Source organism: Amblyomma americanum, chromosome 3, assembly GCF_052857255.1.
Source record: "Amblyomma americanum isolate KBUSLIRL-KWMA chromosome 3, ASM5285725v1, whole genome shotgun sequence".
Lineage (NCBI taxonomy): Eukaryota > Metazoa > Arthropoda > Arachnida > Ixodida > Ixodidae > Amblyomma > Amblyomma americanum.
Genome location: NC_135499.1, coordinates 151,600,965 through 151,622,751, shown reverse-complemented (window position 1 = coordinate 151,622,751; position 21,787 = coordinate 151,600,965). Strand labels below are relative to the sequence as shown.

The following is a 21,787-nucleotide window of genomic DNA, read 5'->3' as shown; positions in this document are numbered from 1 at the left end:
ACATTATAGGTTAAATACTGTTATGCTGTCTAATCAAGTAGTATACATTTCTGTGTGCATCATGTTTTTTTATATGGTGCTGAGTCAGCCTCGTTTTGTTTATTTCAGTTGCAAAGAACATGGGCAGTTCTGGAAAACTTAAGTGCCACAGCATTTGCCTGTATATCATGTTCTCAAATATTTCTTTCATAGTGAACAGATATTTGATATTCAACCTGACATTCGAAGCCATTTTTGCTTCATATTAGTATTCAATTCGTATTCGAAAATTTCAACATTTGCACGCCCTTACTTTTTTCACATGATGCGTTGGATATTAGTAGACATGGTTCACCCCGTCGTATTTCCCGACCGCTGCTAAACAATTTACAATTGAATTTCTTCTTGACACTGCTTTGGTTTCAATTTCATCCACCAAATGATGGCTGTGACGTGGAAGAAGCATTTAGGTCGTGTGAGGCAAACCTGCAAACCCGCGAAAAAACCTGCAATACAACTGCTGATACATCGCTTGTTGTCATTCCAGGGTTGGAGCTTGCTGGCTTAAGTGTGTAGTGAATTAAAGCTATAGTAACAGTGATTATATTGCAGTTTTTTTCATGCTTCACATGACCTTAACACTTCTTACAGTCATCGTTCGGCTGATGAAACTGAAACAGCATGAGAGAAGAATTCCAAGTACAAATTATTTAGCGCTCATAGGCGAATGCCATGTTGTGACCCGTGTGTTCTAATGTCTCATGCATCATTACAGAGAAGAAAACATGCAACTAAATGCAGTGCCTATAGTCCTTTGAAGGTCTCCCTTTAATTCAGCCCTCCAACTTTGTTAGGGCACTCAACTCAAGGAAGACCATGATCAAGCTTGCCACTTCACTGCGTGTACATGCATCAAACTGCTGCTAAGCATGTTTCTGCAACAAACATAGATGCTGTTTCAGGCTGTTCTGACTTGCAAGGATCTGTTGCACTGCACGAGCAATTCCCAGGAACATTAAGTCTGCACTGGAAGCTTTCATACATTCCCATGCCTTCAAGAACAACAGTGTGTGTAGAAGTAGTCTTGCCTTTGGTTTCTGCCTTCATGGGCTTCTCCCTCAAATTGTCTCAGCAGGAAACAAATGCTGTCCGTGAGAGCCAGCTTGGCACACAGAGGCTTGCTTCCCTTTTGATCCACCGCGCAAGACAGTGATGTGAGGCACATTTCTTTCTTTTTTTTCTTTGTTGACAAAGCAAGCAGGAGGAACACAGACGGTGTGTAGGCACTTGTCGGGGCTGGTATCTGCCTGGTGATCATGGCAGGCAGGAACACGAGTCACAGTCGGTTCAGGCCGAACTGCCACAGTGTCCATGCACATTCTCCTCCGCCTCCTTCCAGATGTTTTTTTGCACGGAGTATGTGGTGCTTTCACAGCAGGTGCCCCATTGGTGATCACAGCAAGCAGCACATGTGGCACAGCCGACTGGGGCTGAAGCGCCGTGGTCCATATGCATTCTCCTCTGCCTTCTTTCGAATTTTTTCTGCGAAGAGTATGCAGTATTGATAATTTTGATGACTGTTCTTCTTAAACGGAGACATCATTTATCCGGGCTGTCAGTGCTACAGCATAAGCTCTCTATTTTTACATGCTGCACCTCCAGCAAGAATGGCTGACGAAAGACAGCTACAATACAATCTATTTTGAGGCCCTTCAGTCTCAGCAATATTAGCCTGCCAGAACTGTTTAAATTGTCATCACTGTGGTATCATTTCTAGGTACAAAATGACATCACATATCATGCCTTCGGGCTAAATGTGCAGGTGACCTAAGGCTTGGTTTGCTCACATTTCCTAGACCAACATGAACTCTGTCCTAATCCCATTAAATCAGAAGCAAGCACACATCCCTGCAATTGAAACCCAATGTTCTGGAGGAAAAATTAGAAAAATTATCTGATCCACTTGGGTACACATGTTATAAGTAAGGGCAGGAGTTTATGGGTCCTATTTTTTTAGGTATTATTTTCGGCTTTTTTTTTTTAGACAGCATAAGGCAAGAATGTGAAGCCTCCTGGTATGCACAGGCATGATTCCCTCAAAATGCATGACTGCGTTACTTCTAATGGTACCACTGTTCCACCATGCCCCTGACTTGTGTATTTTATTAATTTTTTTCCTTTGATTGAGCGCAACTCCTACTCAACAGTTAGCTGTGGTGTGCACGTCATTGACTACCTTTCTCCATTAAAACTGAATTTTAAAATTGAATTCAGCGCGCTTTTACTGGGTTTTTTTTTGCTTAAACTGAGAAGTCCAACTTCTAGTTATGGGCTAGTATTGCCTCCACAAGTATGTGCACCATTCAGCCGAGCAAATGCACAAAGTGAAATTTGAGTCACTATTCCGTTAAACTGGCCCAAAACTCTTCTATGGTAGGATGTCTCAGATGTGATGCCATCCAAAAGTGAAAAAATGAAGGGGGCATGCGGGTCTTAAAACTTTCTTTTTACTTACGGCACGATCCTTACCATAATTACCACAAAAGCGTGCTTTCTTTTATCTAGAGTCCAAATATAAAAAATAGATTTTGAACAGCTCAACTAGAATATGATTTATAAGCAGATCTGTGGTTTTAATTGGGCTTTTCATTACAGGACGTTAGCCAAAAAATGTTTATATATTATTATAAATATTTACACAACTGCATCACGCAAGATGCAATCTGTGCGGTGATGCTGTTTTTAACACTTGCCTCAGTGAAAATACATCGGTAAAAAAAATCTATGAATGGAACTTACAAAACTGGTTGGCTGGTAATTTAGAAGAGCAAGCAATTAAAATTTAGCCGTAATGAAAAAGCCAGCAAAAAAAAGGCATCACTCCACTACTCTCCCCCTGAATAAATTGATGCCAAGTTAATTTCAATTGCCTAAGGCAAACCAGAGAAAAAGCCCATGAGACAGAGACTATTCGTAAAATCACGCACAGAGATAGAGAAGTCTGTGTGCACATATTAGGTAACGGGAAGTGGAGTCGTGGGAAACCGGCTGTAGCGTTAGCTGCGCTGCTGTGATGCTTTTTTGGAGGGTATCAAATGAAAGGGCGCAAAACGAGCTTCCAAACTGAGGCAAAATGGTGGAGGTTCAACAGCAGTTTCAGAATTATGATTGCATAACATAGAATGTCACTTCGAAGCTCGTGCTTCATTTTTCGGACGCACAACTCAAAATAGTCATTTTTTTTAATACTTTGAGATAGTTTTGAGCATGAATATTTTGAGGAGATATAGCGTGAAGCATATACAGTGATTGTATTTAGCCTTTACAGATTTTAATTTTAAAAACTGTGACTTCACTGTGGTCTATTGGTCTGGATTTCACAGCAAGGCAGCCTTTATGTACGTCATATGGTTCAATAATTAGATAATTAATTAACTTAGATTAACTAATAAACTTTTGTATTTTTGATCTTAGGGAGCAAGGTTTTACTGTAAAATTGTTGGCCGTCAGCATGCAAGGTGAGCTCTGTTTTTAAATTCTCTTTATCAGCAATGTGGTTTGAAATATCGAACATCAAAAACACACATTTGAAAGCTTACGAGTTGGCTTTCCCGCGTTATCTAATTAAAAAACCACATCGCTCATATGTCATTGTTGCTGAAATCAAGTTAAGTTCTCCTACATCATAAAATGCATAAACTGCGCTTGTATTTGACGCATAAGTGAGAGAGATGCCATTTTATAAATATGCAAAGTAGGAAAACCAACTCAACGAGCTTTCAAATGCCTATTTTTGATGTTCGATATTTCGAACCCGATTGCTGATAAAGAAAAATTAAAAACACAGCTCACCTTCGATGTTGACGGCCATCAATTTCCCAATATATCCCTGCCCCCTAAAATAAAAAGTAAAAAGTTAATTCGTTATTTATACACTTAATTATTGATCCGTATGAGGTACATAATGTCTGCCTTGCTCTAAAATCCGGGTCATCAGACCGCACCAACGTATCTCTCACAGTTTTTAAAATAAAAATCAGTAAAGGTTAAAAAAATTTCCCCTTATTTAATACGAAAAACTCTTTCTAAAAATCGACTTTTAACAATTTTTTGCAGTCAGAAGACCCACATCCCCTCATGATAAACTCAAGTTTTCTCCTCTGTTTTCCCACTAATGGTACCAGGTGAGCAACAACTTGCCTACCAAACTGTGTCCTGTCACTTATCTTGAGTGGTGGGTGGAGGCGCTGATGCCACATGCCGGCTACTTCACGGCAGCATTATGACACTGACAGGTGGGTAACAATACGCTGAGCAAAATCAAGACACGCTTACTTTGCACTCTACTTGCGAGTGCTACATGTCGTCTAGAGCATTGTGCAACTCAGCTGAGACATTAAGCGCGATGTACTCTGCCAACCGAACTTGTTATCATGCCAAGATCAACGTGTGACTCAGGGCCCCTTGATAGTGAGGTTCCATGACAGCACAAGACAAGGCAACAGTCCACACAGATTTTCGAGTCCCTTTCGTGCTGAACATTGTGTACAGTACTACTTCATCCTCTCTGTAGCATCACCAGCTCATTCCATAGTTGACGGCATGGTTATTACTAAGCAAACAGTGATTGCACACATGCTTTAGCACTTCACTCACAGCCAACAAGCAGTCACCATGGCGGGACAAGGAGCCTGCAAACAATAGCATGTGGCCAAGCTTTGTTACCGTTAAGTCTTCAACCAGTCACCAGCCTTTTCCTTAGCTGTTTAATGAAACACAAAATTAAGCACAATGGGCCACAGCTTCAGAGAGTTGCCATTAAGTTTCAGTTCTTTTGTCCTGACACTGCTCTGAGTACTTGGAAGCCCAATGGTAAAGCTGCTACTACTGCTCTGCTGACTCTGCGGGAGTCTGCAGTGCTAGGGGGAAGTGCACTCACCAGCAACGTCCCTCTTGTCGATGGCAACCAGTGCCTCAAAGAGGTCCTTGAGAGGATTTGTGTTTGGTGGGAGGCCATGCAGCCAGATGAGCAACATCCGGTAGCCATGCTCCTTGTAGCTGGATTTACCTGCAATGGTCACAAAAACGAGAAGGTGAGAAAGAAATATCACCTCAGCAGCAACCCACTGTGCTGAACCTCACCCGATTGATAATTTCAACTAGTTTATATGCATCACTGCTTTATTTGCTGTGTGCTTGCTGTATGCCATGTATGCTGTATACTGTATGCTATGCTGCTCATGTACTATTATCAGAGAAGGAACTGATATGTTAATATTTTATTTTGCTGTATGTTCGTTGTATGCCATGTACTGGGGGGCTCGGGTGGTCTCAAGCGAAAATTGTTCGCTTTTTGCCTGAGCCTGCCCACATCTTTATGGTGTAAATAAAAATGAAATGAAATGAAATGAAGTCAGTGGCTGCCCAAATAGTGTATTCAATAGGAACTTAAATCCAACTGACTTTCAACACAAGTGTAAACTCAGAACAAATATTCTCACAAGTTCAATTACCAGCACTCTGAATTAAGGCCATGTGGTTTGCATGCATTCAGAATGGAAAAAGATTTCATGCATTATAGCAGCTAATGCAAATATAGAAAATTATGCATGCATCCTAACTTTTGGGGAAGTTAATGGCAACACGTGATCCTATAATATACTGGGTGTGTCAGCAAAGTAGCAGTGAAGAAAGTAAGAAAGCAGGTGAAACATGTTAGCTAGTAATCTAAAGTAAAATCTCATTAATTCAAAATCATTGGGACCATGAAAAATATCTGAATTAGCCGAGAACAACAAAAAATGGGACCGAAGCAAAAATTTTGTTGCGAAACATGCTACCTCTATTGGACGAATTTGTGATTACATAAAATAACCAGAGATGCTGGTAACCCAATTATCTAATCATGGCATACCACACAAAGAAACGGAGCAGGCTGGCATGGCGCATGAAGCAAGAAGCAAGGCATGAAGCAAGAAAGGTCGCATTGCAGGGCAGGCAGCGACACTGCTGACATTGCTAAGGGTAGGAGATGCTGCGATGCTCCGGTGCCAGCACCTACACTAGGCATTGCTTTATCTTAAATAACTGCTGAGAGCACATGACAATTAAACTGCTATCCCATGCTGCACTGCAGAGAAGCACGTCTTCTCCCCTGCAGGCATGCTCTTCGGCGGTCCGTGAGGCATGTAGTGAATGGTTTTTGTGCTGGGAGCACTGGGGCTAGAGTGCTTCACATATCAATCATTTGCATCGCTCTGCAGCGCTACCTTGTGGCTTTCCAAAGGGCAGTAATGAATCACATCATTTGCATCGCTCTGCAGCGCTACCTTGTGGCTTTCCAAAGGGCAGTAATGAATCACATCAGTAATGAATCACCTGTGTACTGGTGTTCAATGGCCTTGATATGTTCAGGAGTGAACCCCCAGTGTCGTGCCAGGTGCTTCCAGTCATTTGGTGCCAGCATCTCCTTGGCCAGTGTCCAGGCCAACCGCTGCATCTGTTGCTGCCGCTGCTGCTGCAACTGCTCCCCATCCTCGACATTTTCAGCGCCAGAGTGCTGCTGCTGGTCGCTTGCCACACTCTCCTCCTTGATGTCCACAAGACTGTTGCAGAACTGCCGACTGCCGGGCTGCATTTTTTATTTATTTATTAACCGCTGGCCAAACACCACATCTCACTTGCAAATGTGCACAATAAGCATGTGTGCATGCCCTCTCACTACGTATAGGCACCATGCAATACATCACGATACTTCAAAAACACTACAACCCCTGAAAGCAAACACAGGTATGCTGCAGGAATCAAAAAAATCTACAGTACAAGCGGTACCCGCACCACATCCAAAATGCCACTTTTCCATGCCTTCGCATGTACTACATTGCCACAATGTTTTTTTTTTTCACTTGATTTTTTAAAGTGTTCTTTGCTTACTGCTGCTAACATAGTCTTATCATTTCCTGTTCACCACGTGGACTGAATTATCTCACTCATGTTCCCTGATTGCACGTAGAATGTTTGCAGCATATTGTGATCAAACGTAGCCAACTCTAAAGCAAATGGAACTGTTCATGAAGATGTAAAAGCATTATCTGGAAACTTCCAAAGCATACACAAACAGAACGTGGCCAACAGCTGCAGCAATTACGACCCCGACAGCCATCCAGGACACAAAGGTGTTACTACTGTGGTTTCCGAGTAGCTTCCAACCCTGATACGCATATAAGTGTATGTGTGGCGTGTCTTGGAAGAAATGAAATGCCATTCATGTGCTTTTGGCATGCCCAATGCAGGTACACTGCGGAGGATGACTGCTACTTGCTTATTTTTGTTTTTCCCTTTAACCTTTTGCATTTTCGTCCCACCACGACCCAATCTTCCACAAGCAAACTGCGGCAGAGTGAGCATGTTCACTGTTTCTATATAAGCCATCACGCTTTCCGAAAACTGCACTTGTTGCATGCACCCACATTTCAAGTGCTAAACCAGTACAATGAGCTCTAGAGGAAGAAAACAGACCCAGAAAAATCACACTATAAGGTCTGAGCTATAATTAAGTTATGCATCCAGATTTACAAATAAGCAACTCAGTTTTGGGAAAACCCTTGAAAAAGTTAAGTGAGTCAATGTAGCTTCGAACCTACATATGGCAGGCGGGGAATACTACCACGTATGCCGCTGTGGTGGACAGCTTTGCTTCCATTTCGTGCAGGTGGCACCTCTTGAGAGTTACTGTGTGCTGCAACCTCAATGTTTCTATGTTTTGCTGATAGTAAACATCACACATTCCTGCACACAAAAAACGATGAACAAGATTTCACCTTTTTTCTCTCTCTCAGTATGATGCTACGGAAGCCACTATATTCACAGCACACAAAAACAACAGCGGAACCACACTTACTATATTTACGCCCAGCCATGACACCATATACATCGAGCAAGGTGCCCAGCCCCAATAACCTTATCAAATCATCATGTATTGACTTTAATGAAGGGCCTGTTATCACTGCCTCTGTTCTCTGTGACTGTAATTGCATAGGTGTGCGCAGAAAAAGCAGTGGAATGCTCTACACAGACTTAAAAATTTTGACTGCTGGCCGAGTTGGTATTTGCTAAACAATGCATCGCACCTGTTTGCATAACAAATTACTCACACAATAAATTCACTCCCTATGTTAGTCATTAAATATTTGAGAAATCTTACCCACATAATCAATACACCTTCCAAATTTGCACCGATCTTTTTTGCAATAAAATGTACATTCAATACGCAAGTAAATACTGTACAGTGTTTACCATAATCCAGCATGCATACACAAAGGAAAAAAAAAAAGGTATAGCACAGGTGCCTGTTCTCCCTCATACTCGTTGCTAGAGTACGCATCCTAGTTCACAGTATGCGCGTCCTGCAGCTATGCAGACAGCTGCTTAGATCACATAACAACAAAGGGGTACCAATAGTCAACTGTATAATCCATGACTTTTGCCGGTCTCACCTGCAGTGTTGTGACTGACTGTTCCTTGGCCTTGTTCCTGTGCTTAATCTCCCTTTCTGCTGTAATAAGCATATCCACTATTGCTGTGTAGCTGCCCCGTGCAGCGATGTACAGTGCTGTGCGTCCACCCTGGCCAGGAAAAAAGCAAAGCCTTTCAGTTTCTTTTTCCTTCTATTTGCATACTTCAAACTCACTGATCATCCGCGCATGTGCACACAAATAAAATGCAGTGCGAAGATACAATGACCTGTGTCAAAAGGACTGACTTATTTTTAAAGCCATAAAATATAAAACAAAGACAGAACAATGCAGCAATTTTTGGAAAGAACCTATTTCCACGGGATTTTTTTTGGCTGCAAAAAAAAATTAAACTAAAAAACAGCAATCCTGACTGCCGAATTGACCCATGATTGCTGGAGGATCATGTAACACTACAGTAAACATGCCTAGAGTCACTATCACTGTTACAAGAGAGCTGAAATTGCATCACATTTTTCACTTCACGTTTTCCAACATGACAAGGTCACCTTGATTATTTTTCATTTTTCAAGTCAAACAGTGAACCTTCCCTACCACTGCAAATGATTTACGTGCGTAATCTCAATGACTGGTTTTGATTATTGACAGATAAAGTGCAAGGCTCAAAGCATGCTGCTTAATATTAAAAGCCTTTCCGGTGTTTTGCAAAACATGCCGTGTAATATCTTAGCAGCCTCAGCCTCTTCCCTAACTGCAAGTCCAATGCTCAGTTTTTGCATGCCAGTACTTGCACACTCACCTTTTCAGGAAGGAAAAGATCAGCTCCATGGCTCACCAACACCTGAACCACTTCGGTGAAACCAAGCTCTGCTGCTATGTGCAGTGGTGTTTGTAGGCGCTGACAAACAACAAATGACACTAGTGAGAACTTGCAAAAAGTGACCTGTAAGCACTAATTAGTGACAATTAACACTTCCTGGCCTGTCACTTTCGCAATCATGCACCAATCGACCAGCATGCCTCCTCCCGCTTAAAACATCCCCTATTCTTAAAAGAGCTGGGTTTCTCCACCTTCTACCCATGCTATGAACTCTTTCTAGTGGCCCAAATCCATCATGAGTTGGACAACCACAATTCCACCCTAAAATCTTTCTACTGCCAACCAATAATGAAAAAAAAAATATGACCTTTGAACTCACAAGTTTTAGCAATCTTTGCTGTCTTCATTGAGCTACTGCCATTTATCCACTATCACACACTTGATATCTTTCTTTACAAAAATGCTGAAGGTGTGGTGCACTTGTTACGGTGCAATTTAAAAGCTATCACAATGATGCAACATAGTTTTCAAAACAGCAGCAGAACTAGTGTATTTGCAAACTTCAATATCTGCAATTTTGAAGAAAACAAGAGGGCCGTCCTTTTTAATTTCTACAACATTGCCCTTTTTTTAGAAACTTGCATGTCTAAATATGACCTTTTATATAAGGCAATAAATACCGGTAATGCAGTGTAAAGCAACTATATACTGTTAGCTATATGCAACTATATACTACTAGCTAGTTTCGTTAGTGCTGCCTTAACAGCCATTTAGAAAGGTCGTTACAAAGTTACATAGTACTGCACTACGTATTTGCCAAGCATGTAATTTTTTTGGATCAAGATCGAAAACTGTGACAAAAAAAAAATGAAACTAATTCTCAAGGAGACATAGCGTGTTAAAAAAAAATGCAGCAACTGTACAATTAATTTCTCAAGGAAGCATTATCTCAGAAAATCCATAAAACTGGTGGGCAATGGCATTGGACATTGTATTTTTTTAAAAGAAAATGCATTTTTTTTAGCACTCAGCTCAGACTCCACTATGAGCTCGGGCTTGGCTAAGACAGGGCTCAAGAAAAACTCGGCTCTTTTCAGTGACAAACACTGCAAGGTATACTACCTTTGTTTCAAAATTAAAACAACTGCTGGACATGCCTAGCCGACATTCAGCGAAGACATCATACTGTATTACACTCATGCTGCAAAGAAACCTGTAAACCCTCGTGCTAAGAGCGCACTTCATTTCCCACAGCAACCCACGGGGAACTCACATTGTTAGTTGCATTCACCAGGGCTCCTTTCTTCACCAGCAAGTCAGCCATGTTGGCATGGCAGCCAAGGACAGCCAGATGCAATGGCATGTTTCCATGCTGGTGTGTAAGAGCAAGAGGATGGGGGCTCAGAGATGCAAAGTGTTTGAGTACAAATGGAGATAGTTTAACAGAAAGAAGCAATATGCCATTGGTGGGAACTAAATCCACGACATCTGCATGTTGTGTGCAGTGCTGTGCCAACTGTGCTAAGGCAGAAACTTTCTCTACTTCTACTTTCACTGGCATTCCTTCTAGCCATACCTGAAGAGTGTTCACTACAGCCGAATCCACTCATAGCTGCAGATGTGAAACACACTATTAGACTGAAAGCAGTCTAACAGCCTTGGGTGGAAGGCGTCAACTTTGTTGGAACCTTTCACAACTACCTTATGGCATAGACTCACAATTCTATGAACAGACAAAAGTAGGGAAGATGAGGGGCTCATTGGGCCCTGTAGGAGCGCACAAATGTACACATACACATACACAGCAACGGCCAAGTCTCTCAAACAAAGAGAACCAAGAACACTAAATCTGCTACATAGGTGCGCTCTGGCCAGCTTCAGGCTAAAGGTAAATGATCACAACAGTGAAAACAAAGTCATAAAGGCAACTTTCACCATCTACAGGGAATACTAAAGAAAAAAAACAGGTGTGGCACACAGTTTCACCTTGTCTTTGACAGTGAGCGAAGCCTTGAACTGCAGCAGTGTTTCTACCACATCAAGGTGGCCCAGTGAGGCTGCAATGTGGAGAGCTGTTCGTGCTTTCTGCAACCAAGGAGAAAGACAAGATGGGAGGAAACACACTTCACTGAAGCGAGAAAGCAGAATAACAACAAGGTGACAAGCTTGGATAAACAAACAGAAAGAAGCTTGGATAGACAAATAATGTAAAAAACAGAGGACACACACAGCTTGTAACACGCTTTGATAAACAAATAAAGTAAAAACCAGGGGACATACACAGCTTATAAAAACTTGAAAATGCAAAGGCACTGCAATTGATGCTGAAGTAAGAAATATGCACTAGAGGGAAGGTAACAATACTCAGGTGCTTAAAAATATTTTGGGAGTCTGTTCTTCCATGAAATGTAAGGTACAGAGTTTTATTTTTTTGCACGAATATATGCACTTACAGCGTCAGTGACAGAAGCATCACAGCCATGTTCGAGAAGGATCTGCACAGCTCCCTGGTGCCCATTCTGTGCCGCTAAATGCAAAGGCGTGCTTCTCTCCTGAAAAGAAAGAGACATTTGGCATTTCATCAAATGCAACAGGCTTGCAAAGTACAGGCTTCTGGCATTTTTTTTTTAATGTGTTAGCATTACAACCTTTTTGTCCGAAAAATAGGTCCATCCATCCATCCATCTGTGAAAGCCTCGGCTGGAAAAGTGGAGAGGGAAACCCCCTCTCCACTTTCAGAGGAGATGGAAGACGAAGAGAGGGTGGGGGGTGACGAATGGTAGGCAGGAAAGTGGAGATTCCCTCTCCGCACTTTCAGAGGAGTGGAGGGAGAGGGAAGAGAAAAAGGCAGGGAGGTGACCAGTGACGGGTGAGGGGGAGTGGAGTGGGCATGGCATGCCACACTGCGACTGCTTAATTGGATCAGGAGAGTGGAGCTGGGGTATGGCATATCATATGGTAACGGGCGGACTGGATTGCGCCACCCGCTCGCACAGTCTGAATCAGACAGCAGCAGCTGTTGCTACATCTGAGGGGAAGAATAAAGCTAACGCATATTCTTCCACATCAATCGCATTGATTGTCTGTATTTTTTTATTCCTTGGATATATACAATGCTTTTACGTTACAAGAGTACAGAAAGCAGTTATCTCTATAAATGCTTTAGGTAACTGCTTGATATGAGTTATGCAAGGCCAAGTGGCTTAGCAACTTTTTCGATCATGATGGATTTCGCTGAAAAAAGGTTCTGTGTCAACGGCAAGGCAAGGAGGGCGATTTTCTGGGTTATTTTTTGAATTGGAATAATTACTTTTGTGACATTGTAATGCCCTCATTCATTCTATTGCCACTCATGGCAGGTCAAGGTACTGATCTGCCTTTCGTGTTTGTTTAATTTTGTTTTGAACGTTTCCACATGGCAGGTAATCCTGACACATAAAATTACGCTTCTAGTTGCAAATTTAATACTTTTTTTCTTGAGGCAATGCAAAAGCAATACCCATACAAATAAGGCCTAAGAATGTTTTTTTGTAAAACTGAAAGGGATGCTCATTCAATGTCCGCCTCCCCTGCCCACTCACGCTTGGGTTGCATGGACACGAAATGATATGAAAACACAAACATGCCTCTCCCGGGAACCTTTGCTCTTTTTTATTTGGGAAAGTTAGAGTGAAGTGCAAGGCACGGGTATATGCATGGGGTAGTCACATGAATGCGTCTCCATAAGGTCGTAATTCCTGCGGGGTGGCCTCCTGCTTCCCACTCCCCGGTCACATTCAGCTGAACAGACACTTTTGGACGACGGCAACAAACACATTTTACCCGGGAACCTTCCCATTAGCAGCTAACCCTATAAAAAGGAACCAGCCTCACATAGTTTGGGTCATCCATATCCATCTTGTTACTCTGCAACAGCCGTTTCATCACGAGATGGTGGCCTCGTTGAGCAGCATGATGCAGTGCTGTGCAGCCAGACTAAAAAAAAAAGCAAGGTTCATCCAAAATACACCACAGGCAGTATGTTGACAAGATTCAGAAGGGCCTTCTATTGGTTACTGTATTAAAGGATAAGGCATGGCATTCTTTTCTCTTCTTTCTTGACAAAATGAACCTATACAGTCAACTACCGATAACTGATAGGTTGATAACAATAACTTAAAGAACCGAAAATTTGTTGAAATTATTAAGAAAAGCCCTTTTATTACACTTGATGCTGACAGGATATAAGCGTCAATTTGAATAAGCCGGAAGGTCGAACTAGGAGAGCGCAAATTCACAAGATTCCGCACCATGGATATATATACCACGTGTTTCAATGAGCCCTTTAAAAAATTATTTAATAGAGGGTGGTTGAAATAGAAATAAAATCTTTTCAAGAATGTACTGTCCAAACATTGGTTATTAAAAAAAATGTACCAATTAGTTCCATAATTAACTAAGATTTGCGATATTTTAAAATTAACACAGTCAGGTGGTTAGTGCCAATGTTCAGTTCAAAGTAATGGACAAGACAATGCCATATCGGTTTTTGAAACAAAGAAAAAGTCATGCTTTAAAGCCATTCTACGCAACAAAATCCGGTACTTCTTTTCACACAAAACTGAAATTAAGTGCATCGGCATGCAGGAAGGTCAGCACAAACGCAACATTCGATGGCAAGGTACTGCGGTGCCTACGCCACCAAATTCGGACTGCCTGCCCTATTGTAGTGGAACATGCCATTTCTTTTGGTTCGCCGCTCTAAAAAATAACCACACATGCAGTTGGCAATGACTATCCTTTTTCTAGCACCAAACTACAACACACACACACACGCACGCACACGCACGCACGCACGCGCACGCGCGCGCGCATTGTGATGGACCTTTATATAGTTCTCAACACTAAAGCATGCGGCAGCTGATCATTAGTGAAAAAAGCTCTTCTTGGCCATGAAGGGGACCAACCTGGTTTTCTGGGAAATTTAAGAGATTATGTATAAAAATACAAATAAAAAATTGCTTCTAAACATTGATTACTAAAACTTACTTGTCATGCTCACATCATATGCATTGACCAAAAATAAATACAGATCCTAAATGCTGTATAAACAAACAATTAAACAAACAAACAAGGATAAGCACCTAAATGCCTCCATCTGTTCAGATGCATCGGGACAGATCGTAATTTTCACGATACCATGCTCAAATTTAATATGATCTGAGAATTATTTGCACTGTGTCTAAAGGTATGAGATGCTTCCATGTATATGCCTATGAATTAACTGAGAGATAAAACTGCACAAAGGAAAAGTCCCTTCTTTTTGGATTTATGCTTAAAATCCTGGAAGCCTAAAGCAAACACAGCTTCAGAAGAACAAGTTGCAAAGATAATGGTGCAAGAATAACAACAGGATGACTAAACAGCAGCAAGAAGCATGCATCATTTCTGCAAGCTACTTTTTCACTTTCAACAAAATAAACTGCAAGAATGAAAACGAAGAAAAACAAAAGGGTTACCTTCATGCAAACCGAGCTGTATGGCTATATCTCTGGATCTACAACAAAGGCAAAAAACAAAATGAGAGCAATACTCAGACAAGAAGTGGAAGCAAGTGGCAACCACACCAGTGTACAAATTATAACTGCAGAGCACAGACCAGTAAAATTTGGCCAAATGTGCACCAAAACAGTTTAAAAGAACCAGAAGCATGCTCAAGACTGCACAAATTATTGTTTCAAGCAAAGCCGTATCACTGCAAATGTTCCCGCTGGGAGGTCCAGCTAAGTTCCTACCTTGTCCTTGATGTTGGGGTCAGCTTTGTACTGTAGCAATTTCTCCACAATTTCCATGCAGTTGTTAATAGCAGCAATGTGCAGGGCTGTTTGGCCATTCTGTTAACAGAATCAGAACAATCATGAGGACACTATGAAAATTGTCTTTATAAAAGGGGCCAAGTTGTACACTCTTCAACTTTTCCTAAGGATGCACTTGTGATTTGCGCAGGCACAGTACATGGCCACAAACTTGTCGGACTAATATGAATGAGATCTTCACACATGAAAAAATTGGCCAGAAGGTTAGCTCTATCTTTTTCTCATTACCCATAAAATCATAGAATAACTACTGTAAACTAACTGATGGCGATGCCCCATGCAAACAAACAAATCTGACAGATGCAAAATACAGAAGCATGGAACAAGAGAAACTGAACGAAAATAATGTAGGTGACTTGAAAATGGATAACACAGATGAAAAATGTTATGCAGGCTATGGCCCTGGATGCAGAAAACAGACCGCATTTAGCAGCACAAATGCAATGAGCAAAGAAGCATGAAGTCTGCCTCAACCTTACCTCAACCTTGCACACTCGAAATGTTCCTTGTGAAAGGCACTTTCCAACTCTTTCATTGCTATTGCACAATATACACCCAATAAACAAATGTTCCTGGGCCCCCCAAAACACTACAAGTGTTATTTCACTATTCTCTTGTCTACACAAACCAAATGAGAAATTAAGGTTAGATTTTTTACATCTAAGCTGCGCTTGCTTAGACTAATGTCATGCATGTGTGACATGTATGTGATGCAAATATCATACAGTAATGTCATCCAGATGAAATGACGCTGTACATCACTTTTAAAAGTGGAAGCTTTTACTACCTCCTTCCGTAGCTTCTTCACCGTGTGCATCATGTGTGAGAGTTTGACCTTGTACCAATGAGAAACCATGTGACAGTTATGACGTCACTCAGCTGGCACCACCGCCGAAACTGAGCGCTCGCCTCTGCCTAGTCACGTGACAACCATGACATCACTCAAACGCAACTATGCCGGAGCCGGGCGCTCGCTCTGTCTAGATAGCCTTCACTGCCTCTCAGCCAGTGCCAACGGGTTGCAACAGCTCTCGACAATTTAACGGCAGCAGTCGTCATGGATGATCCAGGCGAGACGCCTCGTGAACTGTCTGCATCTCAGAGGTTGCAAAGACAACAGGCCGAATCTGATCATTTAATGGATGTAGCTCGCCGACAGGCTGCCGCACAGAGACGAAGAGAGTAACCAAAGGAAAAGCTTTAAAGTTAAGCCTGGTAAACCGTGGTTAAACATCAGTCATTACCACCAAGCAACAACTAAGTCTAGCCAAGCTTTACCAGGCTTAACTTTCAAGCTTTTGCTTTGGTTACTCAGGCTTAGCCGGATTAAACCTTTGCCTTATTTTTTTCTTTCAGTGCCACAGTGAGAAAACTTCTCATGTCGAGTGCTCACACTGGATGCATTCATCGATCAAAATTTCGCCTGTGTATGCATTCAGACTACCACAGTACATTTTCGCAGAATCCTCCCATCAATGATGATGCACACTCTTAAAACACTGTATTGCACAGGCAAGGAGAGACTGACCTTGTCAATGGCGTTGACTTTGATGGTCTCCGTAGAGTCAAGCATGAAAGCGAGGACTTCATGGTGATTATTCTGAGCAGCGCAATGCAGCGTAGTTTGCCCTTGCTGCACATCAAAGCAATAAGGGAGGATCACAATAGATGACAAACTGAACTGAGCATGGAACACTTCAAAGGACAGAACAAAATGCATCTCTGTAACCCAAATATGCTAAGCAACCAAAAAAAAATTTAATGAAGGCTATATTAGAATGAATTGCTTCTTGATGCTGCAATCAATATTTTGTGATGGAGACTTTTGGGCACAAAGTTGGCCCACTACGTCGAGAAATCAGCAAAAATTTAAATAGAAAAGACAGTCTTACAAAGGTCACTGTTGCTAAAAATACAGTGGTAGCCTCATCACTGCTTTATGAGGCTTCAAGGCAAACAGTATGTAGAATGAGGCATTTCTTTACAGCAAGAATTCAATGGCATGTGCTGGAAAGCAGGTTTAGAAAGCCTATACTGGCAGCTTTTTCAGTATCTTACCAGCACCAGTCAGACCATTTTGCACACTTATAATGAGCCACCTCAAGTGAATTCTCCAATTAAGAAAGCGAAGCAAGCAAAGCAGTATGACGACTTCAAACTCATTTAAACTTATATCTGCAGCACAGCAGACAGGCAAGAAAATTAACTAATCATGTCATAAGAAATATTGAGAAGCCATCTTCCTAAAAAGCTATCTCAAAAGAATGGCACCACCTCTTTCACAATGAAAGCAATAAGCTGAAGAAGCGTCACCGTAATCATCGACCATTATTACGCTACACCTAGGATCCTAACTTTTCTATAAAATCAAACCACTCAAATACCAAGTCATCACTTTGTTAACGCAGATGGAATTAGCCACAACAACTGTCAGATCACATACGCGGTTCACTGCACGGCAGCTGGCTCCACTTTCCACCAGAAGCTGAACGGCTCCCCGATGTCCAAACCATGCCGCCATCAGCAGTGGTCGCATTCCATACTGAAATTCAACATAAATTTTCAAGAATTTTATAACATGAAAACAAAGTGCTAACCATGCAGTGTTCAAGACAGTCACATACAAGAAGAATCTCCACCTCTATTATAGCAAGTCTGAAAAGTTGCTTTGCGTATACGCATATACTTTTGTTTCCATCACATCAAGACTTTAGCAGAGGTTGCACTTTGCAGTCTGTTTTGCCAAAATATGCACTTGGCACAAGTGCATGCCTGGTCTTTGCACAAGAAATAAAAAATAGCCATCATCTGCAAAACACGTCATGAAGAAAAGCGAGCAGTGGTTATGCAGCTATGGCATTTAGCTACCGTGTCAAAGGTAATAGGATCTAATCCTGGCAATGGTGGCCATATTTAAATGGAGGCAAAATGCTAGAACACAGACATGTCATGCTAAGTTAAAGAGACACTGAGGACGAACTGAAGTTGACCTTGGGCCGAATTACGGAACAATCAAATCATAAACGTGTTAGAAACAAATCCATTAGCCCCGCTCCTATTGGTCGATATGTTCGCCAGTCCATGCCGACCAATAGCAGAGGAGCTTTGTGACCGTCTTGTGACTGTTTTGAGATTGTCTTCATTCTGTAATACGGCCCCTGTATTGACAGACTACGGCATTACAACAACAAAGAGACGATTCTCACCAAAAACGGTGCTTTTATAAGCTGGAAAACACCAAAAACGAAATACAGGTATCTCCACCACTGGTCAATTTTGCAAGTAAAATGCTTGCATTGACACCGCATTTTTAGGCGTGGATCCCAGATGTTACACCACATTGTCATTTATTTCAAAACTATGGCAACATGTTCTTTTCGGTAAGGACATGACGTGCTTGAACTGACTGGTGAGAAGATTTGTAAATTCAACTTTCTCCACGATAAATACGTCTTTTTTCTGCAGGAAAAATATCTAAACATACCCAAAGCCAAGAATCAACTCATACTGAGAACACGAAGTTGTCTCCAGTGTCCCTTTAAATGCATTATTGGGCAAAAAGTACAAAAAATTTAGGTGTCCACCTAATTAAGCCACGGTGACAGGCCAAGAAATTTTTTAAGGCTGTCAATAAAGAGGTGTATAATTCTATGGTATCCAAGAAAAGCACATAAAGCAAGTGGTATGCTAAGAAGCCAACAGTACTGGCACTAACCCACGGTACAAATACATCAGTGGGCCTATTTTTGTTAAATGCATAACTAAAATTAGATGGTGCCACTAATTTCAGCAGGCAAACTGGATGGCCTGATCATCCTCACTTCTCATGTAGCTCCCAGTAATGATACCAAACAACTGCTCTTCAGGTAATCCCTGCATAATAAATTTTCTCTCTGCTAGGCAATGTGTAATGGTCTGCTCAGACTCCTCACTTTTATTATCAGAGAGCCAACAAATTTATCTCATCCCAATTGTCTGACAGGCTATGCTAATGCATTATTCATGGGAATTTTTCTTGCAGAAGCACAGGTTTGATTCATCTAGCTCCGTTACAAACTCCAAGCTAGGCAATAAAGTCAGTGCAATCAGTGGACATGATCACAGATCCTATCAGCACCCCTCCAAACAATTCCAACATTTACATGTGATTGCAGTCCGACATTTATATGAGATTGTATTACATACGATTTCACCGGTTATGCATTCAGTGATTGGATCACGCTACATAGTTGGACATGGCTGGACTAGAGTGATTGATTGTCAGATACAACTCAAGAATGAAGTGGCACATGCCCCTCAAAGGAGGAGCTTCAATCAATGGCGTTGGCCGACCATCATGATGTCGCAACTGCAAAGTGATTAACCACAACGTCAGGACAGTAGGTCGGGGCTATCGGCTGGAGGGCCCTTCTTGAGTGGCATTTTGCGCTTCGTTCTTGAGTTGTATCCAACTATACCATGCACTGTCTGTAAAAAAAAAAAAAAAGAGCAACGTCACAGATAACGTGCTCACCTTGTCAGTCACTTCCACATCACATTTCGCCTGGATGAGAGCAGCCATGGCGTCAAGGTGACCATGAGCGGCAGCCCAATGCAGAGGTACTCTCTCCATCTGAGATGATGGCAAATGCATGCAAACAGCGCTGTTTCACCCAAAGTACCCAGATATATGTTCCAAAAGTCATAACAGCTAATGACTAATAGGAAGCATAGAGCAGGCTTACGTGTGTTCGTGCATTGACATCCACTTTTGATTCAATAAGGTGCTTGAGCGTAGGAACGTCATTCTTGATGGCAGCTTCATGAAGTAACAGCTCATTTTTTATGCCTGCAAGCAACAGCAGAGCATTTTCATAGAATTCTTTCCAATCATTTTGAATTCACAAGAACACTGAGGAGATTTTTTTTGTTGGTTGCCAGCTGGTAAATAGCGTAGCTAGCAAAGCTAAAGAGCAAATCATCTACAACAGGACCAGCAAGTTTAATGACGAGAATATAGAAGTAACACTGCAAAAATGATCAAGAAAATAAAAGAATAGAGTGAAACCAGAAAGACAATAACAATGAGAAAGAAAAGCAAGCATACATACTGGTCAAACATTTTTGGCAGGTGTTAGCACGTGAAATAACGTCAGATCGGGGCAAAATCAAAGGAGAGGTTGCGAGTTTTCACATCATGTAAAAATCTAACACCACAGAATGCAAGCATCTATTCCCGGAATTTAACGAACACTAACTTAATGAGAGAAAGCAGTTTTCTGCACAGGCTAGCCCTTCACTTCTCCAGCGCACAGATGCCGAAGTCATGAAAAGGACTTCGTGATGGTGTAGTACGTAGCATCAACAAGTTGACCGACCCAATCACTGAAATCGGAACCGAAGTGGCATAAGGCTTCCGAAACCGTTGAACGAAATTCGCTGAAGACGTGGTATCGGGAAACCGTGCATTTTTCTTCTTGGGGTAAAAAAGGGAACCGAAACTGCACAATGGTACGAAAACGCAATGTACGATCCGGATGATCGTTCAACCGTGCTAGCGTGCACTGCGCCGTAGCCGTAATCAGGAGCGCTGGCGAGTAAAAGCACGCGCTGCGAGAGAGCAAAGGCGAATGGGCGCACCTCTCGAAGTATGACTGAAGTTCAGTGGCACTAGATCGGTTTCGGGCACCCTGCTGGAAGCAACGGATGTTCGTTTTGAGAGGCGGCCGGAAACATCGGACGCAGAGGCGTCCATGCTGGGAGCAGCACCCTCGACGCAAGGCTGCAAGGCGTGGCAAAAAGGCTGGTCGGCTGAGCTAAATGCACCGAACACACAATCCGTTCATATCCCCCTGCTGCACTGTAAAGGGCGCCGAGTCTATGACACCGCGTACAGCTGCAGCGACATTCTCTACATTCGCCAAATGTAGCGTAGTTCCCAAGACCACCGCTGTCAGGCTATGCTCCAGACCGTGTAGTGCTAAACGGCGCTGCACATCACCCAAAAGGTCAACGCTCGGCGCGACCAGCAGCGTCTCGCTACGGGTTTCTTGATTACGCGAAGGCTCGCAGTAAAAACGGTAGACGCGCGCTGGCCAAAGCGCCAATGAATGACCTGCGGCTGTTTACCCGTCTCAGGCTACTCTTGTAATACCACCGGAACCCTCAAGTAATTTTAGATAAGGCTATTGCCCATAAATAAACTTTAAATTAAGGGCTATGTTGTGCATAAGTCTTAAAATTGTCAACAAACTACACGATACTTCTTCTTTTGAAAAAAAAAAAAGTAATCTTGTAGAGACGTTGAGACAAAACCAGCGGTTACACGCATGTCTCGCAGGATAACAAGAAACAAAAACTGACCGAGGCGCTTGTGATTTTAGAGCGCTCACTTGCGGACAGTGCCATTCCCGCCTTCCTCCCTTGCGGCGCAGTTCGGGTGTCCAGCGAGATGCGAGACAATTACTGCGCCACGCCGCCCCCGTGACTGCTATGACGTCACTGAGCCGCCGCCGAAACCGAGCGCTAGTCGAAATAGAGAACTTTAACTACAGCATCTATGCAGATGACATAAATCAATGGGTTAGTGAAGTTGCCACCTTCATGGCAAGGCCAAGAGTCGGCAGACATAATTGTCGAATACGCAAGAAAAGGACTAGAGTGCTCACCACTGAAGTCAG

General features: G+C 42.3%; 1 protein-coding gene across 1 annotated transcript; it reads right to left on the bottom strand.

The window, feature by feature from the left end:
• Nucleotides 1–1,223: 1,223 nt before the first annotated feature.
• On the bottom strand, nucleotides 1,224–20,992 carry LOC144125193 (uncharacterized). The gene is made up of 15 exons (XM_077658394.1): nucleotides 20,748–20,992; nucleotides 19,853–19,956; nucleotides 19,642–19,740; nucleotides 17,572–17,670; nucleotides 16,657–16,761; nucleotides 15,048–15,146; nucleotides 13,147–13,248; nucleotides 11,727–11,825; nucleotides 11,260–11,358; nucleotides 10,547–10,645; nucleotides 9,253–9,351; nucleotides 8,475–8,603; nucleotides 6,358–6,610; nucleotides 4,919–5,047; nucleotides 1,224–1,521 (listed from the first exon to the last, which is right to left on the bottom strand). Exons 1-15 carry the CDS (start codon nucleotides 20,860–20,862, stop codon nucleotides 1,433–1,435), a joined length of 1,719 nt encoding a protein of 572 aa, XP_077514520.1. The 5' UTR covers nucleotides 20,863–20,992; the 3' UTR covers nucleotides 1,224–1,432.
• Nucleotides 20,993–21,787: the final 795 nt, after the last annotated feature.

Bases quoted from the DNA above. Each gene is read 5' to 3' on its own strand.
- LOC144125193 (XM_077658394.1), bottom strand. From the start codon at position 20,862: ATGGACGCCTCTGCGTCCGATGTTTCCGGCCGCCTCTCAAAACGAACA. The intron at 15,147-16,656 runs GTCAGTCTCTCC...TTCTGTTAACAG, and splicing joins AAGTCAACGCCATTGACAAG to AATGGCCAAACAGCCCTGCA. The intron at 11,359-11,726 runs GTAAGTGCATAT...CCTTGGTTGCAG, and splicing joins ATGCTTCTGTCACTGACGCT to AAAGCACGAACAGCTCTCCA.